This window comes from Lepus europaeus, chromosome 22 (assembly GCF_033115175.1).
Source record: "Lepus europaeus isolate LE1 chromosome 22, mLepTim1.pri, whole genome shotgun sequence".
NCBI classification, from domain to species: Eukaryota; Metazoa; Chordata; class Mammalia; order Lagomorpha; family Leporidae; genus Lepus; species Lepus europaeus.
Window position 1 is genome coordinate 165726 of NC_084848.1, and position 18565 is coordinate 184290.

General features: G+C 47.9%; 3 gene segments (V, D, J or C); all 3 read left to right on the forward strand.

Moving 5' to 3' along the window:
- The first annotated feature begins 372 nt into the window (after positions 1-372).
- Positions 373-1609, forward strand: LOC133751706 (immunoglobulin heavy variable 3-66-like). The segment is given in 4 exon segments: positions 373-418; positions 520-822; positions 949-978; positions 1533-1609. Coding segments are annotated over 4 exon segments (456 nt in total).
- A 4708-nt stretch (positions 1610-6317) lies between these two features.
- Positions 6318-6855, forward strand: LOC133751707 (Ig heavy chain V-A2 region P-MU-3-like). The segment is given in 2 exon segments: positions 6318-6363; positions 6467-6855. Coding segments are annotated over 2 exon segments (435 nt in total).
- Positions 6856-11287: 4432 nt separating this feature from the next.
- On the forward strand, positions 11288-11828 carry LOC133751708 (immunoglobulin heavy variable 3-66-like). The segment is given in 2 exon segments: positions 11288-11333; positions 11437-11828. Coding segments are annotated over 2 exon segments (438 nt in total).
- The last annotated feature ends 6737 nt before the right edge of the window (positions 11829-18565 follow it).

Below are 18565 nucleotides of genomic sequence, written 5' to 3' on the forward strand. Positions count from 1 at the left end.
TCTCTCTCTAATATCTTTCTGACTCTCATCTCTGTGTGTGACTCTGACTTTCAAATAAATAAATAAATGTTTAAAAAATAAATAAATACAGGTTAACGGAATGCTTATCTGTCCATTATCCCACAGCAAATCCCATGTTCCAGGCAGTAATTGCCTACTTAAGTCACAGGACACCCACATCCGCCCTGGGCACTGTCCTGTCTGAGGCGTCTGACCCCATGACTGGTTATATAGGGGCAGCACATGCAAATAGGGCCTCCCTCTGCCCATGAAAACCAGCCCAGCCCTCACCCTGCAGCTCTGGCACAGGAGCTCCAGCCACAGGACTCCCACGTGTCCACTCAGTGATCGCACTGAACACAGACGCTCACCATGGAGACTGGGCTGCGCTGGGTTCTCCTGGTCGCTGTGATCAGAGGTAATGATGGAGAACGCGGGGCACTGAGTCTGGGGGGATGTGAGTGAGAGACACAGAGAGTGTGAGTGACAGTGTCCTGACCAGGACGTCTGTGTTTGCAGGTGTCCAGTGTCAGCAGCAGCTGGAGGAGTCCGGAGGAGGCCTGGTCAAGCCTGAGGGATCCCTGAAACGCTCCTGCAAAGCCTCTGGATTCACCACCAGTAGCAACCACATGAGCTGGGTCCGCCAGATTCCAGGGAAGGGGCTGGAATATATCGGATTCATTTATACTGGTGGTAGCGCATACTATGCGAGCTGGGCGAAAAGCCGATGCACCATCTCCAGAGACACCAACCAGAACACGGTGTCTCTGAAAATGACCGGTCTGACAGCCGCGGACACGGCCACCTATTTCTGTGCGAGAGACACAGTGAGGGGCCCTCAGGCTGAGCCCAGACACAAACCTCCCTGCAGGGGCGCGCGGCTCCACCAGGGGGCGCACAAGACGCACTGAGCCCAGATTCTGGTCCTGCACAGGCGCAGAGGGAGATGAAGCCCTGGTTTCCCGTCAGGGATTTGGGGTTTCCTCTCCTGCAACAGTTTTGAGGGAAGATTTCCACTTTTTGATTCTGTCCCTCCCTACTTCACTGACGGAGAGAAAGTTTGATGTAAAAGGAAGAAGTCCTAAATGAACAGTTTGGTTCATGGATAGCGACTGTGGTCACCAGGATCAGAGATGTGGGAGTCCTGAGGACACTACTGAATCTCTTCCAACCTGACTCAGGACAGCACCCTCAGGGCACTGGAAGCTTTGGGCAGTTTCAGTTTTCCCTGTATAACCAGGGACAGCTGAGACAGGGTCGTTGATCTGATAAACAGCAACTATTTCCGTCATCCCACTGCTGCCAAAACGAGCAAGTGTGCAACTGAACCAACCTTTGACCTTACATGTGGGTGATCCACACTCACTTTCTGCAGACTTTATACCCAATCTCCATTTCCCCTTTGATCCTGAACAGTCTGTGGTCCCTGTGTGAGCGTCACAGCTCTCAGGAATGTACTGCAGCTCAGCTGTGTCTCAGGCTGGGATTCTGCAGGCCCCTGGGAAGCCTACAGGGACTTCCTCATCCTCTAGGTCCTGGGACCCTCCTGTGGGGCTCCTGCCTGAACTCAGGAGGGAAATGCGCTGGACAGGAGCAGTCAAGGTCATAACTGAGTGGAAAGTGTTGGGTGTGCACTGCCTACTGATCTGGTTCTGCTCCAGTGTCGTGGAAACACCTGCACCTGCTGTGGATCAGGGAGAGCAGACAGTGGGACACACAGTGGCTGTGCACTCTGGGGCTGGAGTCCACATCACGGGGAGCTGTGTCTGTGGCTCCAGCATGATGACCAGTGTCCTGAGGCTGAACCACAGCTGCAGGAAGAGCCAGTCCCAGAGACCATTTGTCCAAGTCTCTGCTCTTCACTCCATGTCTATGCTGACTAGCGTCATCAATCCATTTGTTGTCTTTCATCTATTTAGAGAGGGAGACTTCCATGCAGCATATCAGAGTGCTGGACGGAACCCATTTGCACGCTTTCCCATGCTTGTACTGACAATGCACCCTGGAAGACAGTAGATGGTGGATCCGTTATGAGGCCCCGTCACCAAGGTGGGAACACTGATGCAGTTCCATGCTCCTGGGTTCCAGCTGCCAAGCATTGAGCACACTGGCCTTTATTAATCATCTCCATAAAACATTGGCAAACACAACACCAATATTCAGAGTTCTGAATCTTCATGATTTCCCATTTTTGCCATTTCAGTATCATAAACATTTGATAAATAATATTGAATATATACATATGACGTACAATGATATGTATTGAAAAAATGAATGTATATTGAGTGGAATAATGTAGTCAGACTTATTAACATGTTTATCACACTACCCAGGTTATTCATATTAGAATGCCAGTTGTCTCCCGTTTTGGAATTCTGTAGACACAATATTCTCTTAACCGCTGCCACCATGCTGTACAAGAGATCCCTCAACGTGTGGATCCTGTGGGACTGAAACTCTGACCTTGCTCCAACGTCTCCACTGTTCCTCCCAAACACAGACATTGGTCTTCACCACTGAACTTCTGCCTTGTGAGTTCATCCTTTTATCCCATGTAACTATCATCACATATTATTTGCCTTCTTGGCCTGGATGGTTTAGCAGAGTATACTTATCCTGACATATTAACCGTGGATATTATTTTCCAGGATCATCCAAGTTATCCAAGATACCAGAATTTCTTCCTCCATACTGCCATATAAACTTCCTGTTAAAATATAACTCTGTCCATTTGTTCCATTATCCATCCTTCTTCAAGACTAATTTCACTGTATTATATGTGTGAACTCTTGAGAATGTTGCTGCTTTAATTGAACATGGTGCTGCATAGGTGTTTGCAATAGTGACTGCAGAATGTTGTGCCATCAGGCATCCTAATATTGTGAACATCATGGCAGTCATCAGGCAACCTAATATTGTGAACACGGATGGGAGGGACCCCATCCCCACACAGGACGTCAGACGAGACCAGGGCTGACTCTAGTAGCACTGTGCTCTGTGTTGAAGCTGGGAACTCAGGAGATCTACTGTGATCTCCTCTAAGAGCAGATTCCCCAGAAATGAGCAAATCCCACTAGGCCTCTACTCTTAGTGCTCCATCTCTTCTCCCATGGTCACACCTAAAACACAATGCCTTTGGGACACACTGAGCTGTGGTGGAATGAGAAGGCCATGCTAAGATGGCTGCTGGCAAGTGAGCATCAGTTACTCAGGGATGGCTTCAATGCCACCTGGCAACAGAGCCTGTCTGGCAACAGGCTGTGATTGGATGGCTTCAGATACTACCTGGCAACAGGCTGTGATTGGCTAGGCATAAACCACCCGTTGACCGGATTGGCTGCCTCAGCTATATAAGCTGCTGTACCAACTGAAATAAATGAGTCTGCGGGCTGCTAGCCTCTGGCCTGCATTCACCCAATTCCCGGGGTCTGTGTGGTGACTCCGCGCCTCTTGCCCCCACCAGAATGAATCCATAGCAACACTGAGCCACACACATATCAGAGAGGTTTTCTTCCATACCCATTGTAGGCCTGATGACGCAGAATCTGTTGTTCAGGATGAAGAAGCCAATTGTGTAGCACAGTTATTTTGAGACTGCAGAAGACTCAGGACCAGTTAAACTCGGCTCATACAGACAGTTTCTTTTTAATCCTTTTGGATACAGGCTATTGATCATACATTTGATACGAGAATAGTTACTTCCAATCTCTGTGTAGGCTGCTCATTCTCAGTCTGTTTGTAATGCAGAAGCTCTGTAGTTTATGCAGCATCATCTGAAAATGTTTTCTTAGGTTGCTTGAAATTTGAAGATCTGAAATGGAAATCATGGTCAGACCAACATCCGGTAGATTTTGCCCTATGTTTCCTTCAGTAGTTTTACAATAAACATTACATCTGACATCAGGTCCTGGTTATTTCCTTGCTTTTTATGTAAACATCCAGACCAATCACCCTAGCCAGTGCTGTTACGTTGGGGCCATGCTCAGAACTGATGCTGTGAGGACAAACCACATCCACCCCCAGCAGCCTGCTCCCAGCATTCCGTGTGGTCCTGTTCATGGAACTGGAGACCTCAGCTCCCTCCATGAGGCCCTGACGTTGAATCCACTCATGGTGTGGAGTCGTCACTGGATGCACTCCCCAGAGACAATGTCATTCCACGTCCCCCAGGCACCTGTGCTTGTTTTACTCAGTGGTGGTCAGTGTGGGGGGTGCCGGGGGCAAGGAGACCTGATCAGACCTCCTGACTCAGTGTTCTGCTGCAAGCAGGGGCTCCAGCTGTGTGGCCCTTCCACCTGTCCTTACCCTCCTGCAGAGGAAGAGCCCACCCTGTCCACCAGGCCCTCCCCCTCCTGCTGCTGGACCCTGTCCCCGACTGTCACTTCCCCACCTGCCATGGTTCTCCTCCCCAGTCCTCAGCTTGGGGGTGGAGCCATCCCCTGAAGGTGCAGACTTCTGTGTCTCGGGGGAGCAGTGCTGGCACAGTGTCTGGGGTGGCCTCTGCTTGCTAACATTTTCTTCAGGATCCCACCAGGACATTGGTCAGGATGGCTTCCTCCTGCAGGTGAATCACTTTCTCACACAGTGGACACAGAGGAGCAGGGTCTGGGGTATTGAGGCTGAGGATGCTGTTCCTGCAGAGCCGTGAGCAGAGCCAGCACTGCTTGGTACGCGTGTGTGGTCTCTCCCAGCTGAGCAGCTGCAGGCTGCATGTTAGGTGGAACTTACCCTCCATACTCTACCTCACAGAGCCTCCCATCCTGCATGTAGGGACCTCACCATCCAGTGATCCATCTCATTATGAGAGGGCTCTAGGGAGGGGACAAGGCCATGAGGGTTGCTGCCTGCATTAAAGGGAACATGACCCTTAGAGAGACCCTTCACTAACTCAAGTTTTAAATTTCAGTGATCACATATGGGTCAGAGAGGAGAACAAGAGAGAGATATTCCCACACTGCACTTTCCCAAATGTCGCTGTGGCCAGGTCTGCGTCCCAGCCTAGCCCAGTTTCAGGACAACAATCAGGGGCATCCACTAGAGTGACAGGGCCCAAATATCCTCCCATAAACTTCTGGTCCTGGGGTACATGAGCAGGAATCTGGTACTGGGTCCAGAGCCATAATACGAGACTCAGAAACTTCCTTTGGTGATGTGCGCATCTTAAACAGTGCAAATTTTAATTAATATTTCCTTCATTTCCATGAAATTTAATAGTATAATTAAGACTAATGATTCACAGTTGTGGAAACTATCATATACTTACTCTGTTTTACTTTCCATTTTATTCTTATCAGATTATCAGATATTTTGGTTAAAAACTAAAAACCAATCTTTCTCCTGGGCCCCACAGAATCTGCAAACTCAGGACCATCAACTTCTTCCCCCTGCATACCTGCATGTTGCTCAGGGCTGAACTGGATGAATCTGTTGTGAAGGAGCCCAAAGGGGCAGAGGCTTTAATGTGACTGGTGGAGGTGGGTAGGGGCTGGGTGACACAGGGGCAGTGGGCAGCAGCAGTGGATGTGATATTTGCTCTTGGCGTAGGTGTGATGAGGAGTGAGAGGCACAGGTGAGTCGCACTCACCACGGGCACACTTTAAACATGTGCAGCTCCCTCTGTATCTATCACAGCTCGACAGCATTGCCCATGGAAGCAAAACTGACCAGCAGAGAAACTGTGAAGAGCAGACAGACAGACACCGGCACGTGGAACACCACACTAAGATGCACCTGCGTGAAACCTGGTCCCATGTGCATCTCTCTGTCAAAAACAGAACCCAGCAAAAGAGCTCCTTGTTTGCTGCTGGCAGGGAGTTCTGCAGACCTCGCCAGGAAGCCTCCATGAGTGTTGAGGGTGCACGGGGGGAGTAGCTGTGTCCTATGGTGAGGGGCACAGATCTAGGTCTGGGGTCTCCTCTTACCACACTGCACCTGGGGACACATCCACACTGTGCTGATGATTTCTCCTGTAACGTTGATCTGCACCAAGAGCTAAGGGAACCCATGAATACATGTTGTAGGTAAATTCAGATGAAAGGACTAAGACAGCTTCAAAGTGCAATCATAGCACACAAGTTATCACTGGGCAGATATATGCAGTGACAGACTGCTGCAGGACAATCTCCTCTGCTCTGGGCACTGTCCTGTCTGAGGCGTCTGATCCCAGGGCTGGCTATATAGGGGCAGCACATGCAAATAGGGCCTCCCTCTGCCCATGAAAACCAGCCCAGCCCTCAACCTGCAGCTCTGGCACAGGACCTCCAGCCCCAGACTCCCACGTGTCCACTCAGTGATCGCACTGAACACAGACGCTCACCATGGAGATTGGGCTGCGCTGGGTTCTCCTTGTGGCTGTGCTCAAAGGTAATGATGGAGATCGTGGGGCACTGAGTCTGGGAGAGGAGGTGAGTGAGAGACACGGAGAGTGTGAGTGACAGTGTCCGGACTATGTCGTCTGTGTTTGCAGGTGTCCAGTGTCAGTCGGTGGAGGAGTCCGGGGGAGGCCTGATCAAGCCTGGAGGAACCCTGACACTCACCTGCACAGTCTCTGGATTTTCCCTCAGTAGCTATAGCATGGGCTGGGTCCGCCAGGCACCAGGGAAGGGGCTGGAATACATCGGATACATTAGTAGTGGTGGTAGCGCATACTACGCGAGCTGGGCGAAAAGCCGATGCACCATCTCCAGAGACACCAACCAGAACACGGTGTCTCTGAAAATGACCGGTCTGACAGCCGCGGACACCGCCACCTATTTCTGTGCGAGAGACACAGTGAGGGGCCCTCAGGCTGAGCCCAGACACAAACCTCCCTGCAGGGGCGCGCGGCTCCACCAGGGGGCGCACAAGACGCACTGAGCCCAGATTCTGGTCATTCAGAGAGGCAGTGGAAGATGAAGCCCTGGTTTCCCGTCAGGGATTTGGGGTTTCCTCTCCTGCAACAGTTTTGAGGGAAGATTTCTACCTTTTGATTCTGTCCCTCCCAACTTCACTGACGGAGGGAAAGTTTGATGTAAAAGGAAGAAGTCCTAAATGAACAGTTTGGTTCATGGATAGCGACTGTGGTCACCAGGATCAGAGATGTGGGAGTACTGAGGACACTACTGAGTCTCTTCCAACCTGACTCAGGACAGCACCCTCAGGGCACTGGAAGCTTTGGGCAGTTTCAGTTTTCCCTGTATAACCAGGGACAGCTGAGACAGGGTCGTTGATCTGATAAACAGCAACTATTTCCGTCATCCCACTGCTGCCAAAACGAGCAAGTGTGCAACTGAACCAACCTTTGACCTTACATGTGGGTGATCCACACTCACTTTCTGCAGACTTTATAGCCCATCTCCATTTCCCCCTTGATCCTGGAACAGTCTGTGGTCCCTGTGTGACGTCACAGCACTCAGGAATGTACTGCAGCTCAGCTGTGTCTCAGGCTGGGATTCTGCAGGCCCCTGGGAAGCCTACAGGGACTTCCTCATCCTCCAGGTCCTGGGACCCTCCTGTGGGGCTCCTGCCTGAACTCAGGAGGGAAATGCGCTGGACAGGAGCAGTCAAGGTCATAACTGAGTGGAAAGTGTTGGGTGTGCACTTCCAGCTGATCTGGTTCTGCTCCAGGGTCGTGGGACCCCCTGCACCTGCTGTGGTTCAGGGAGAGCAGACAGTGGGACACACAGTGGCTGTGCATTCTGGGGCTGGAGTCCACATCACGGGGAGCTGTGTGTGTTCCAGGATCAAAGGGGAAATGGAGATGGGCTATAAAGTCTGCAGAAAGTGAGTGTGGATCACACCACATGTAAGCATGATGACCAGTGTCCTAGGCCGATCACAGCTGCAGGAAGAGCCAGTCCCAGAGACCATGTGTCCAGAGTCCCTGCTCTTCACTCCATGTTTATGCTGATTGAGTCATCAATGAATTTGGAGTCTTTCATTAATATTACAGTGGGAGACACCCAGGCTGCATTTCAGAGTGCTGGACGGAGCCCATTTACACGCTTTCCCATACTTGTGACTGACAATGAACCCTGGAAGACAGGAGATGATGGATCTGTTATGAGGCCCCGTCATCAAGTGGGAACACTGATGCAGTTCCATGCTCCTGGCTTCCATCTGCCAAGCCTGAGTACACTGTCTTTATTATTCATCTCCATAAAACATTACAAAAACAACACCAGTATCTGACGTTTTTGCCATTTCATTTTTATAAATGTTTGATAAATAATAATTGGATATAGATATATGAGGTACAAGGATATGTGTTTAAAAATGAATGTATCAAATTGATGGCATTATGAAGTCATTCTTTTTGACATGCACATCACAAAATCCACATGTTCCCATGGTAGAATGTCAGGTGTCTCCTGTTTGGAATTCTGTAGACACAATATTCTCTTAACTGCTGTCACCATGCTGTACAGTAGATCCTTCAATGTGTGGAGCTTGTGCGACTGAAACTCTGACCTTGCTCCAACGTCTCCTCTGTTCCATGCCCTTTTCTTCCATTATTGATTCCTTCTTCCATGAACAATCCCTGGATTATATGAGTGAACACTCGTGAACGACGCTGCATTAGTTGAATGTGGAATGCAGATGTGTTTGCCATAGTGACTGTGAATCCAGTAACATCTCCTTTTGATTTCACATTCCTTATACCCAAAATGCTGTTGGAAGATCCTGTGATAACTGTATGTCTCAGTTTTTGATGCTTTTCCAAATGGATTTACTAATTTACCTGACTCCAGCCTTGTTCCAGAGTGGTCATCTCTCTTCCTTCACAAGAATTGTCAGCTCTGGCTTGTCTGTTAATACCCATTCTAACATGAAGGAGGGGATGTCTCCTTGTGCTTCTATAAAGTACACACATGATGATCTGAGATTTATGGCATTTTATATGTTTGCTTTTATATCATTTCTTAAATTTTTTAGATGTAATATAAATTTAAAAATTCATAGATTTTATTTTAAAATTTGAATGTATGCATTTAATAAAACCACAAAGACTGAGACTGACAGTGATCTTCTAACTCCTGGTCACTTCCCGGATGGCTACAAACGCTTCAGCTGGATCAGGTAACAGCCAGGGGCTTGGAATTCTGTCAGGTCTCCACATGGGAGTACTTGGAACTTCACCTATGGCCACCTAGATCCAAAGTAGGACACAACACTAAAGAACCTGAACTGGAGGCAGGAATCCCTCAGGCTAACTCCAGTGCTGCTCCTGTCACCACCTTATCAGTCACTGCATTTAAACAATGGATTTCTCCCCTTGGGATTCACTTGTCTGTGTTTATTCAACATTTGCATATAGGCTCCTAATGATATGGATAATTAATCTTTCATTTATTTTAATAACTATGTATTTTGTTTGAAAGGCAGTGTTATAGCAAGAGAGGAAGAGACCAACAGATGGAGAGAGATTCTTCCTTCCACAGGTTTCCTTCCTGAATGGCTGCAAAGGCTGGGATGGCTGAGCCTGAAGCCAGGAGCCTGGAACTTCCTCCAGTTTCCCACAGGGCTGGAAGGGGACAAACGCTTGGGTCATGGTACACAGTAATCACCAATGCATTGCCTACCTCTGTGAGTTCAAGCTTGTGGACTGCATATACAACTAATGTCACATACTGTGTATCCACATGTACCTGGATTATTTCTTTTAGCACATTATGCTCCAGCCTGACCCATATTTCCTACTGACAGAAAGACTTCCTTCTTAGTACTGTATAATGTTCCATGTCCAAATGTGAAAGAATCCACTCACTGTTTTATGCACACTTGATTTTTGCAGACTGTACTATTGTAATCAAAGCTGCATTACCTGAGGCCGGTGCCGCAGCTCAATAGGCTAATCCTCCACCCGCGGCACTGGCACACTAGGTTCTAGTCCCGGATGGGGCACTGGATTCTATCCCGGTTGCTCCTCTTCAAGTCCAGCTCTCTGCTCTGCCCCGGAAGTGCAGTGGAGGATGGTTCAAGTCCTTGGGCCCTCTACCCACATGGGAGTCCAGGAGAAGCACCTGGCTCCTGGCTTCAGATCAATGTGGTGCGCTGGCGACAGCGCGCCGGCCGCAGTGCCCATTGCGGGGTGAACCAACAGAAAAAAGAGGACTTTTCTCTCTGTCTCTCTCTTGCTCGCTGTCTAACTCTGCCTGTAAAAAAAAAAAATGCTACATTAACTGAACCCAGGACTGAGGTGAATTGTGACACAGTGACTTCATACCCAGTGCTTGACCTCAATCAGAGTCAGGATTACTAGACACGAGGAAGAGGGGGGAACAGGGGACAGCTGCTACCAGGGCTCAAAGCACCACTCAAAGGGAGGAATAGTTATGCTCTTGCCTCAGTGGGCCGACTCAGTCCACTAGAACCCAGATCATGTTCCACAAATAACTAGAACTGAGGTCTCCAGGCCTCCCAACTCAGAGTGATGGAAAGGAGGTGAAAAGGTGAATGATATTGAGTTGATCTATGCCCATTTCTACCATACCCAGATTCCAATACTACACTACACCCCACTGACAGGTACAGTGTTCTGTGTTCATGAACAGTTGTAAACTAAGGCAATGGATGAGTAAAGAAACAAATCATAGTTATCCTTAAACGGATCCACTTGCAGTCTTTCATCTCTTTAAAAGTGCGCGGCAGGCACTAGGACAAAATTGGCTAAGTCCCCATAGGGACACCCGTGTTCTCATCAGAGTGCTGCTTGAGCCCAGCCTAACAGATTCCGATACTTTTTCCTGATAAAGATCATGGGAAACTGTAGATGATGCTACAAGTGAATGAGACCCTACCACCAACGTGGGACACACAGACAGTTTTCTGCTCCAGGTTTTAGAAAGCCTAACTCCTAGATGTCTCAACATTTATGTTTCTCTTACACTTTCTCTCTCCGTCACTGTTTCAATGTCAATAGAATAGTTAATAATGAACCAATGGTTACTTTAAAAACGAAGGACATGATACTGCTAACACTGGATATTAAGAGTACACATATATTAAAGTGAAATGAGGTATTCACCTTCAACTGTTTAAAAATAATGATAATGTAAAATTTGACTTGATCAGAATCCTATCATAGTCATCACGGTACAGCCACAGGACACCCACATCTGCGCTGGACACTGTCCTGTCTGAGGAGTCTGACCTCAGGGCTGGATATAAGGAGCAGCACATGCAAATAGGGCCTCCCTCCGCCCATGAAAACCAGCCCAGCCCTCACCCTGCAGCTCTGGCACAGGAGCTCCAGCCCCAGGACTCCCAAGTGTCCACTCAGTGATCACACTGAACACAGATGCTCACCATGGAAACTGGGCTGAGCTGGGTTCTCCTGGTCGCAGTGTTCAAAGGTAATGATGGAGAACGCGGGGCACTGAGTCTGGGAGAGGACATGAGGGAGAGACACAGGGAGGGTGAGTGACAGTGTCCTGACCATGTCGTCTGTGTTTGCAGGTGTCCAGTGTCAGGAGCAGCTGGTGGAGTCCGGAGGAGGCCTGGTCAAGCCTGGAGGAACCCTGACACTCACCTGCAAAGCCTCTGGATTCACCATCAGTAGTAACCACATGAGCTGGGTCCGCCAGGCTCCAGGGAAGGGGCTGGAATGGATCGGAGTCATTTATGCTAGTGGTAGCACATACTACGCGAGCTGGGCGAAAAGCCGATGCACCATCTCCAGAGACACCAACCAGAACACGGTGTCTCTGAAAATGACAGGTCTGACAGCCGCGGACACGGCCACCTATTTCTGTGCGAGAGACACAGTGAGGGGCCCTCAGGCTGAGCCCAGACACAAACCTCCCTGCAGGGGCGCGCGGCTCCACCAGGGGGCGCACAGGACACACTGAGCCCAGATTCTGGTCCTGCCCAGGTGCAGAGGGAGATGAAGCCCTGGTTTCCGGTCAGGGATTTGGGGTTTCCTCTCCTGTAACAGTTTTGAGGGAAGAATTCTACTTTTATGATTCTGACACTGCTACTGACTCTCTGATGTAGAGAATTTGATGTGACAGGAGAAGTCCTGTATGAATGAATTCAGGTTCAGTGGTCTCCAGGATCAGTGATGTGGGACTGTCTGAGGATCTCGTGAGTGTTGTCCAGTCTGACTCAGGACAATGCTCTCAGGGCAGTGCCAACTTTAGGACAATTTTACTTTTCCCTTTCAACCAGGGACAGCTGAGCCATGTCCTTGGTCTTTAAAAATCAACTATTTAAGTATCTCACCTGTCAAAACGAGAGAGTGTGTGAAACTAAATCACCTTTTATATTAAACTGTGGGTGATACAGATCCACTTTCCACAGAATGTGCCCACATCTCCATTTCCCCTTTGATCCTGGAACAGTCTGTGGTCCCTGTGTGAGTGTCACAGCACTCAGGAATGTACTGCAGCTCAGCTGTGTCTCAGGCTGAGCTTCTGCAGGCCCCTGGGAAGCCTACAGGGACTTCCTCATCCGCTAGGTCCTGGGACCCTCCTGTGGGGCTCCTGCCTGAACTCAGGAGGGAAATGCGCTGGACAGTAGCAGTCAAGGTCATAACTGAGTGGAAAGTGTTGGGTGTGCACTTCCTGCTGATCTGGTTCTGCTCCAGTGTCGTGGGACCCCCTGCACCTGCTGTGGATCAGGGAGAGCAGACAGTGGGACACACAGTGGCTGTGCACTCTGGGGCTGGAGTCCACATCACAGGGAGCTGTGTCTGTGGCTCCAGCATGATGACCAGTGTCCTGTGGCTGGATCACAGCTGCAGGAAGAGCCAGTCCCAGAGACCATGTGTCCAGAGTCCCTGCTCTTCTCCAGGTGGCTATGCTGATGTCATCAATAACCCATTGCAGTTTTTCATAAATTTTAGAGTGTGGAGACACCCAGGCTTCATATTAAATTGCTGCACTGAATCTATTTACAATATTTCCCATACTTTTAACTGATAATGCACCCTGGAAGACAGTAGATAATGGATCTGTTATGAGGCCCCATCACCAAGGTGGGAACACTGATGCAGTTCCATGCTCCTGGATTCCAGCTGCCAAGCCTGAGTACACTGCCTTCATTTATCATCTCCACTAAAACAATTGCAAGAACAATACCAATCCTCAGAGATCTTAAACTTCACATTTGGACATTTTTCTCTTTTGATTTTTTAAATGTTTGATAAATAATATTTGAATATGGACATAAGAGGTACAATGACATGTGTTGAAAAAATGAATGTGTATTAATGGAATTATGAAGTCAGACTTATTGACATGCTCATCACAAGTCCCACTTGTTTCCATGGCAGAGTATCGCTTGTCTCCTGCTTGGAATTCTGTGGACACAATATTCTCTTAACTGCTGCCTGCATGCTATACAGATCACTCAAAGTGTGGATCTGTCGGACTGAAACTCTGACCTTGCTCCAGCGTCTCCTCTGTTCCTCCCACGCTCAGACTTTGGTCTTCACCATTGTACTTCTGCCTGTGTGAGTTCATCCTTTTTATCCCACGTAACTAGCATCACGTATTATATGTCTTCTTGTAAGGATGGTCAGCAGAGTATACTTATCCTGACCTATTATCCTTGCACATTATTCTCCAGGATCATCCAAGTTGTCCAAAATACAGAATTCCCTCCACTTTACTACCACATAAACTTCTTGTTAAAATGTAACTTTGTCCATTTCCTCAATTATTGATTCCTTATTCAACGAAAATTTCACTGGATTATTGTGTGAACTCTTGTGAATGACCCTGCATTAACTCAACATGGAACTGCAGAGGTGTTTGCCACAGTGACTGCGGATCAGTGGACCCCTCCCTGGGATTTCATATTCCTTCTAATAGGCAATGCTGTTTGAAGATCTTGTGATAATTCTATTTCCCAGTTTTTGATGATTTTCCATAATGTTTTTTCCTATTTACCTGGCTCCAGCCTTGGACCAGGGTTGTCATCTCTCACTCTTCCTTCACAAGGCTTGTAGGTCTGATATCTCTGATAATACTCACCTAACAGGAGGAATGGCATATCTCATTGTGCTTTTAACATGGACATGCATGATGTTTGCCTTATATATGTACTTTGAAAATTTAAAGATATTATTTCATTTATTTTAAAATTTGTATTTACATATTTTCCCATAAATACAAAGAGACTGACCCTGACAGTGATCTTCTAATTCCTGGGTCACTTCCCAGATGGGTAAAAACGCTTCGGCTAGGTCAGGCATTAGCCAGGTGCTTGGAATTCTGCCCAGGGCTCCACACGGGAGTACTTGGAACTTCCCCTACAGCCTCCCAGAGGGCCTTAGGCAGGAACTGAAACTGGAACAACCTAGGACACAGCACTAAGCATCCTGATGCGGGAGCAGGAATCCCACAGGCGAACTCCAGTGCTGCTCCTGTCACCACCTTGTCAGTCACTGCATTTAAACAATGGATTTCTTCCCTCGGGGTTCAGTTGTCTGTGTTCATTCAACATTAGGAAATAGGCTCCTAAGCATATGTATAATTAATCTTCAAATTATTTTAAGTATCTATTTGTTTTATTTTAAAGTCAGTGTTATAGCAAGAGAGGAAGAGACCAACAGATGGAGAGAGAATCTTCCACCCACTGGTTAACTTCCTGAATGGCTGCAAAGGCTGGGGATGGCTCAGCCAGAAACCAGGAGCCTGGAACTTCCTCCAGTTTCCCACAGGGCTGGAAGGGGACAAACACTTGGGTCATGGTAGACAGTGATCACCATTGCACTGCCTACCTCTGTGAGTTCAAGCTTATGTACTGCATATATAACTAGTGTCACATACTATGTGTCCACATGGACCGGGATTATTTTAGCATATTACTTTAGTATATTATGGTGCAGCCTGAACCATGATTTCCTAGTGACAAAACGACCTCCTTCTTAATACTGAATAATATTCCATGTCCATGGCCGATTCACCATCTCCAGACACAACATCTAGAACACGGTCTATCTGGAAATGAACCATCTGACAGCTGCAGGGCAATGCAGCTCCACCAGGGGGCGCACCAGATGCACTGAGCGCAGATTCTGGTCATGCACAAGTGCAGAGGGAGATTAAGCCCTGGTTTCCTGCTGGGAATTGAGGTTTCCTCTCCTCTAACAGTTTTGAAGGAAGAATTATAATTTTCTGTCCCTGCCAACTTCACTGACCAGGATAAAGTGATGCGAAAGAAGGAGTCCTAAATGAGCAAATTCGGTACATGAACAACGACTGTGGTCGCCAGGATCAGAGAAGTGGGCATCTCTGAGAACCCTGTTGAGTCTTTTCCAACCTGACTCAGGAAACCGTCCTCAGGGCACTTCTTTTATTTTTTTATTTTTATTTTTTTTGACAGGCAGAGTGGACAGTGAGAGAGAGAGACAGAGAGAAAGGTCTTCCTTTTTGCCGTTGGTTCACCCTCCAATGGCCGCTGTGGCCGGCGCACCGAGCTGATCCAAAGGCAGGAGCCAGGTGCTTCTCCTGGTCTCCCATGGGGTGCAGGGCCCAAGCACTTGGGCCATCCTCCACTGCACTCCCGGGCCACAGCAGGGAGCTGGACTGGAAGAGGGGCAACCGGGACAGAATCTGGCACCTCGACCAGGACTAGAACCTGGTGTGCGGCACCGCAAGGCGGAGGATTAACCTGTTGAGCCACGGCGCTGGCCTAGGGCACTTCTGACTTTAGATTAAATTTAGTTTTGTCTTTAAAACCAGGGAAAGTTGAGATAGGATCATTGATCCTTTGAACCTCTACTACTTAAGTCATCTCTCTCTCTCCTGTCAAAATGAGAGAGTGTGTGGAACTAAACCAACATTTTATTTTAAATGTGTTTGACCACACTCACTTTCTATATACTTTATGCCCAATCTCCTTTTTCCTTTAATCCTGGAACAGTCTGTGGTTCCTGTGTGAGTGTCACAGCTCTCAGGAATGTACTGCAGCTCAGCTGTGTCTCAGGCTGAGCTTCTGCAGGCCCCTGGGAAGCCTACAGGGACTTCCTCATCCTCTAGGTCCTGGGACCCTCCTGTGGGGCTCCTGCCTGAACTCAGGAGGGAAATGCACTGGACATCAGCAGTCAAGGTCATAACTGAGTGGAAAGTGTTGGGTGTGCACTTCCTGCTGATCTGGTTCTGCTCCAGTGTCGTGGGACCCCTGCACCTGCTGTGGTTCAGGGAGAGCAGACAGTGGGACACACAGTGGCTGTGCACTCTGGGGCTGGAGTCCACATCACGGGGAGCTGTGTCTGTGGCTCCAGCATGATGACCAGTGTCCTGAGGCTGAACCACAGCTGCAGGAAGAGCCAGTCCCAGAGACCATTTGTCCAAGTCTCTGCTCTTCAGTCCATGTCTATGCTGACTGGCGTCATCAAACCATTTTGATTCTTTCATCAGTATTAGAGAGGGAGACACCCAGACTGCATATAGAGTACTGGACAGAGCCCATTTACACGCTTTCCCATACTTGTAACTGACAATGCACCCTGGAAGACAGTAGATGGTGGATGTGTTATGAGGCTCCGTCACCAAGGTGGGAACACTGATGCAGTTCCACGCTCCTGGGTTCCAGCTGCCAAGGCTTGAGTACACTGCCTTTATTTATCATCACCATAAACATTGGCAAACACAACACCAGGATTCAGAGATCTGCATCTTCATGATTGGTCATTTGTGCCTTTTCATATTCATAAATGTTTGATAAATAAGAATTGAGTATAGCTCTATGAGGTACAATGATATGTGTGGACAGAATGAATGCATATTGAGTGGAATTATGAAGTCAGACTTGCTGACACGTTCATACCACAACACATGTTTTTGGTGGAGTTCAGCTGTCTCCTGCTCTTAGGAGTTTCCACGCACAATATTCTCTTAACTGCTGTCCCCATGCTGTGCACTAGTAGACCCCTCAGTGTGTGGATCCTGTGGGACTGGAACTCTGACCTTGCTCCAGCGTCTCCTCTGTTCCTCCCTCGCTCAGATGTTGGTCTTCACATTGTACTTCCTGCCTCTGTGCCTTCATCCTTTTAGCCCACGTAGGTAGCATCACACATTATGTGTCTTCCTGTCCTGGATGGTTAGCAGAGAGTACTTTTACTGACACATTATCCTTGGACATTATTCTCCAGGATCATCCAAGTTGTCCAAAATTACAGAAGTCTTACTATGAACTGCTTATAAACTTCCTTTTAAAATGTAACTTTGTCCATTTCTTCATTTTCCATTCTTGCTTCCATGGAGATGTCACTGGATCATACGTGTGAACTCTTTTGAATGACGGTGCTATAAATGAACAAGGAACTGCAGAGGTGTTTGCCACAGTGACTGCGGATCCCGTGCACACCTCCCTGGAAATTCATATTCATTGTACCATGCAACGGTGTTTGAAGTTCATGTAATAATTTTATTTCTAGATTTTGATGCTTTTCCACACGGTTTTACTAATTAACCTGACACAGACTTGTACCAGGGTTATCATCTCTCTCTACCTCCATAAAACCTGTCAGCTCTGGTTTGTCTGATAATAGTCATTCTAACGGGAGGGAGGGGATGTCTCATTGTGCTTCTAACATGGACAAACATGATGGCCCCCGATTTGTAGCATTTTATATGCTTGCCTTTATCTTCTTTTAAAATTTATAGATGTAACATAAATTTTAAAAATTATCATTTTATTTAAAAATTTGTCTTTATGTATTTGCCCAAAACCACAGAGAGACTGGCAGTGATCTTCTAACTCCTGGTCACTTCCCCGATGGCTACAAAAGCTTCAGCTGGTGAAGCAACAGCCAGGTGCTTGGAATTCCGTCCAGGTCTCCACGTGGGAGTACTAGGAACTTCACCTACGGCCTCCCAAAGGGGCTTAGGCAGGAATCTGGAACTGGAACCAAACTAGGACACAGCACTAAGCATCCTGATGTGGGAGGTGGGAATCCGACAGGCTAACTCCAGTGCTGCTCCCGTCACTACCTTGTCAGTCACTGCATTTAAACAAAGGATTTCTCCCCTTGGGATTCAGTTGCTTGAGTTCATTCAACATTGGGAAATAGGCTCCTAATCATATGTATAATTAATCTTCCATTTATTGTAAGTATATATTTTATTTTAGATACAGTGTTACAGCAAGAGAGGAAGAGACCAACAGATGGAGAGGGAATCTTCCATCCACTGGTTAACTTCCTGAATGGCTGCAAAGGCTGGGGATGGCTGAGCCTAAAGCCAGGAGCCTGGAACTTCCTCCAGTTTCCCACAGGGCTGGAAGGGGACAAACACTTGGGTCATGGTAGACAGTGATCACCATTGCACTGCCTACCTCTGTGAGTTCAAGTTTGTGGACTACATATACAACTAATGTCACATACTGTGTGTCCACATGTAGCGGGATTATTTGTTAGCACATTATGCTCCACCTGACCCACGATTCCTAATGACAGAACAATCTCCTTCTTAATACTGAAGAATATTCCGTGTCCAAATGTGAAAGAATCCATTCACTGTTTTATGCACACTTGCTCTTTTTAGACTGAACTATTGTGAACAAAGCTGCACTACATGAACCCAGGACTGCGGGTGAATTGTGACACAGTGACGTCTACCCAGCGCTTGACCTGAAC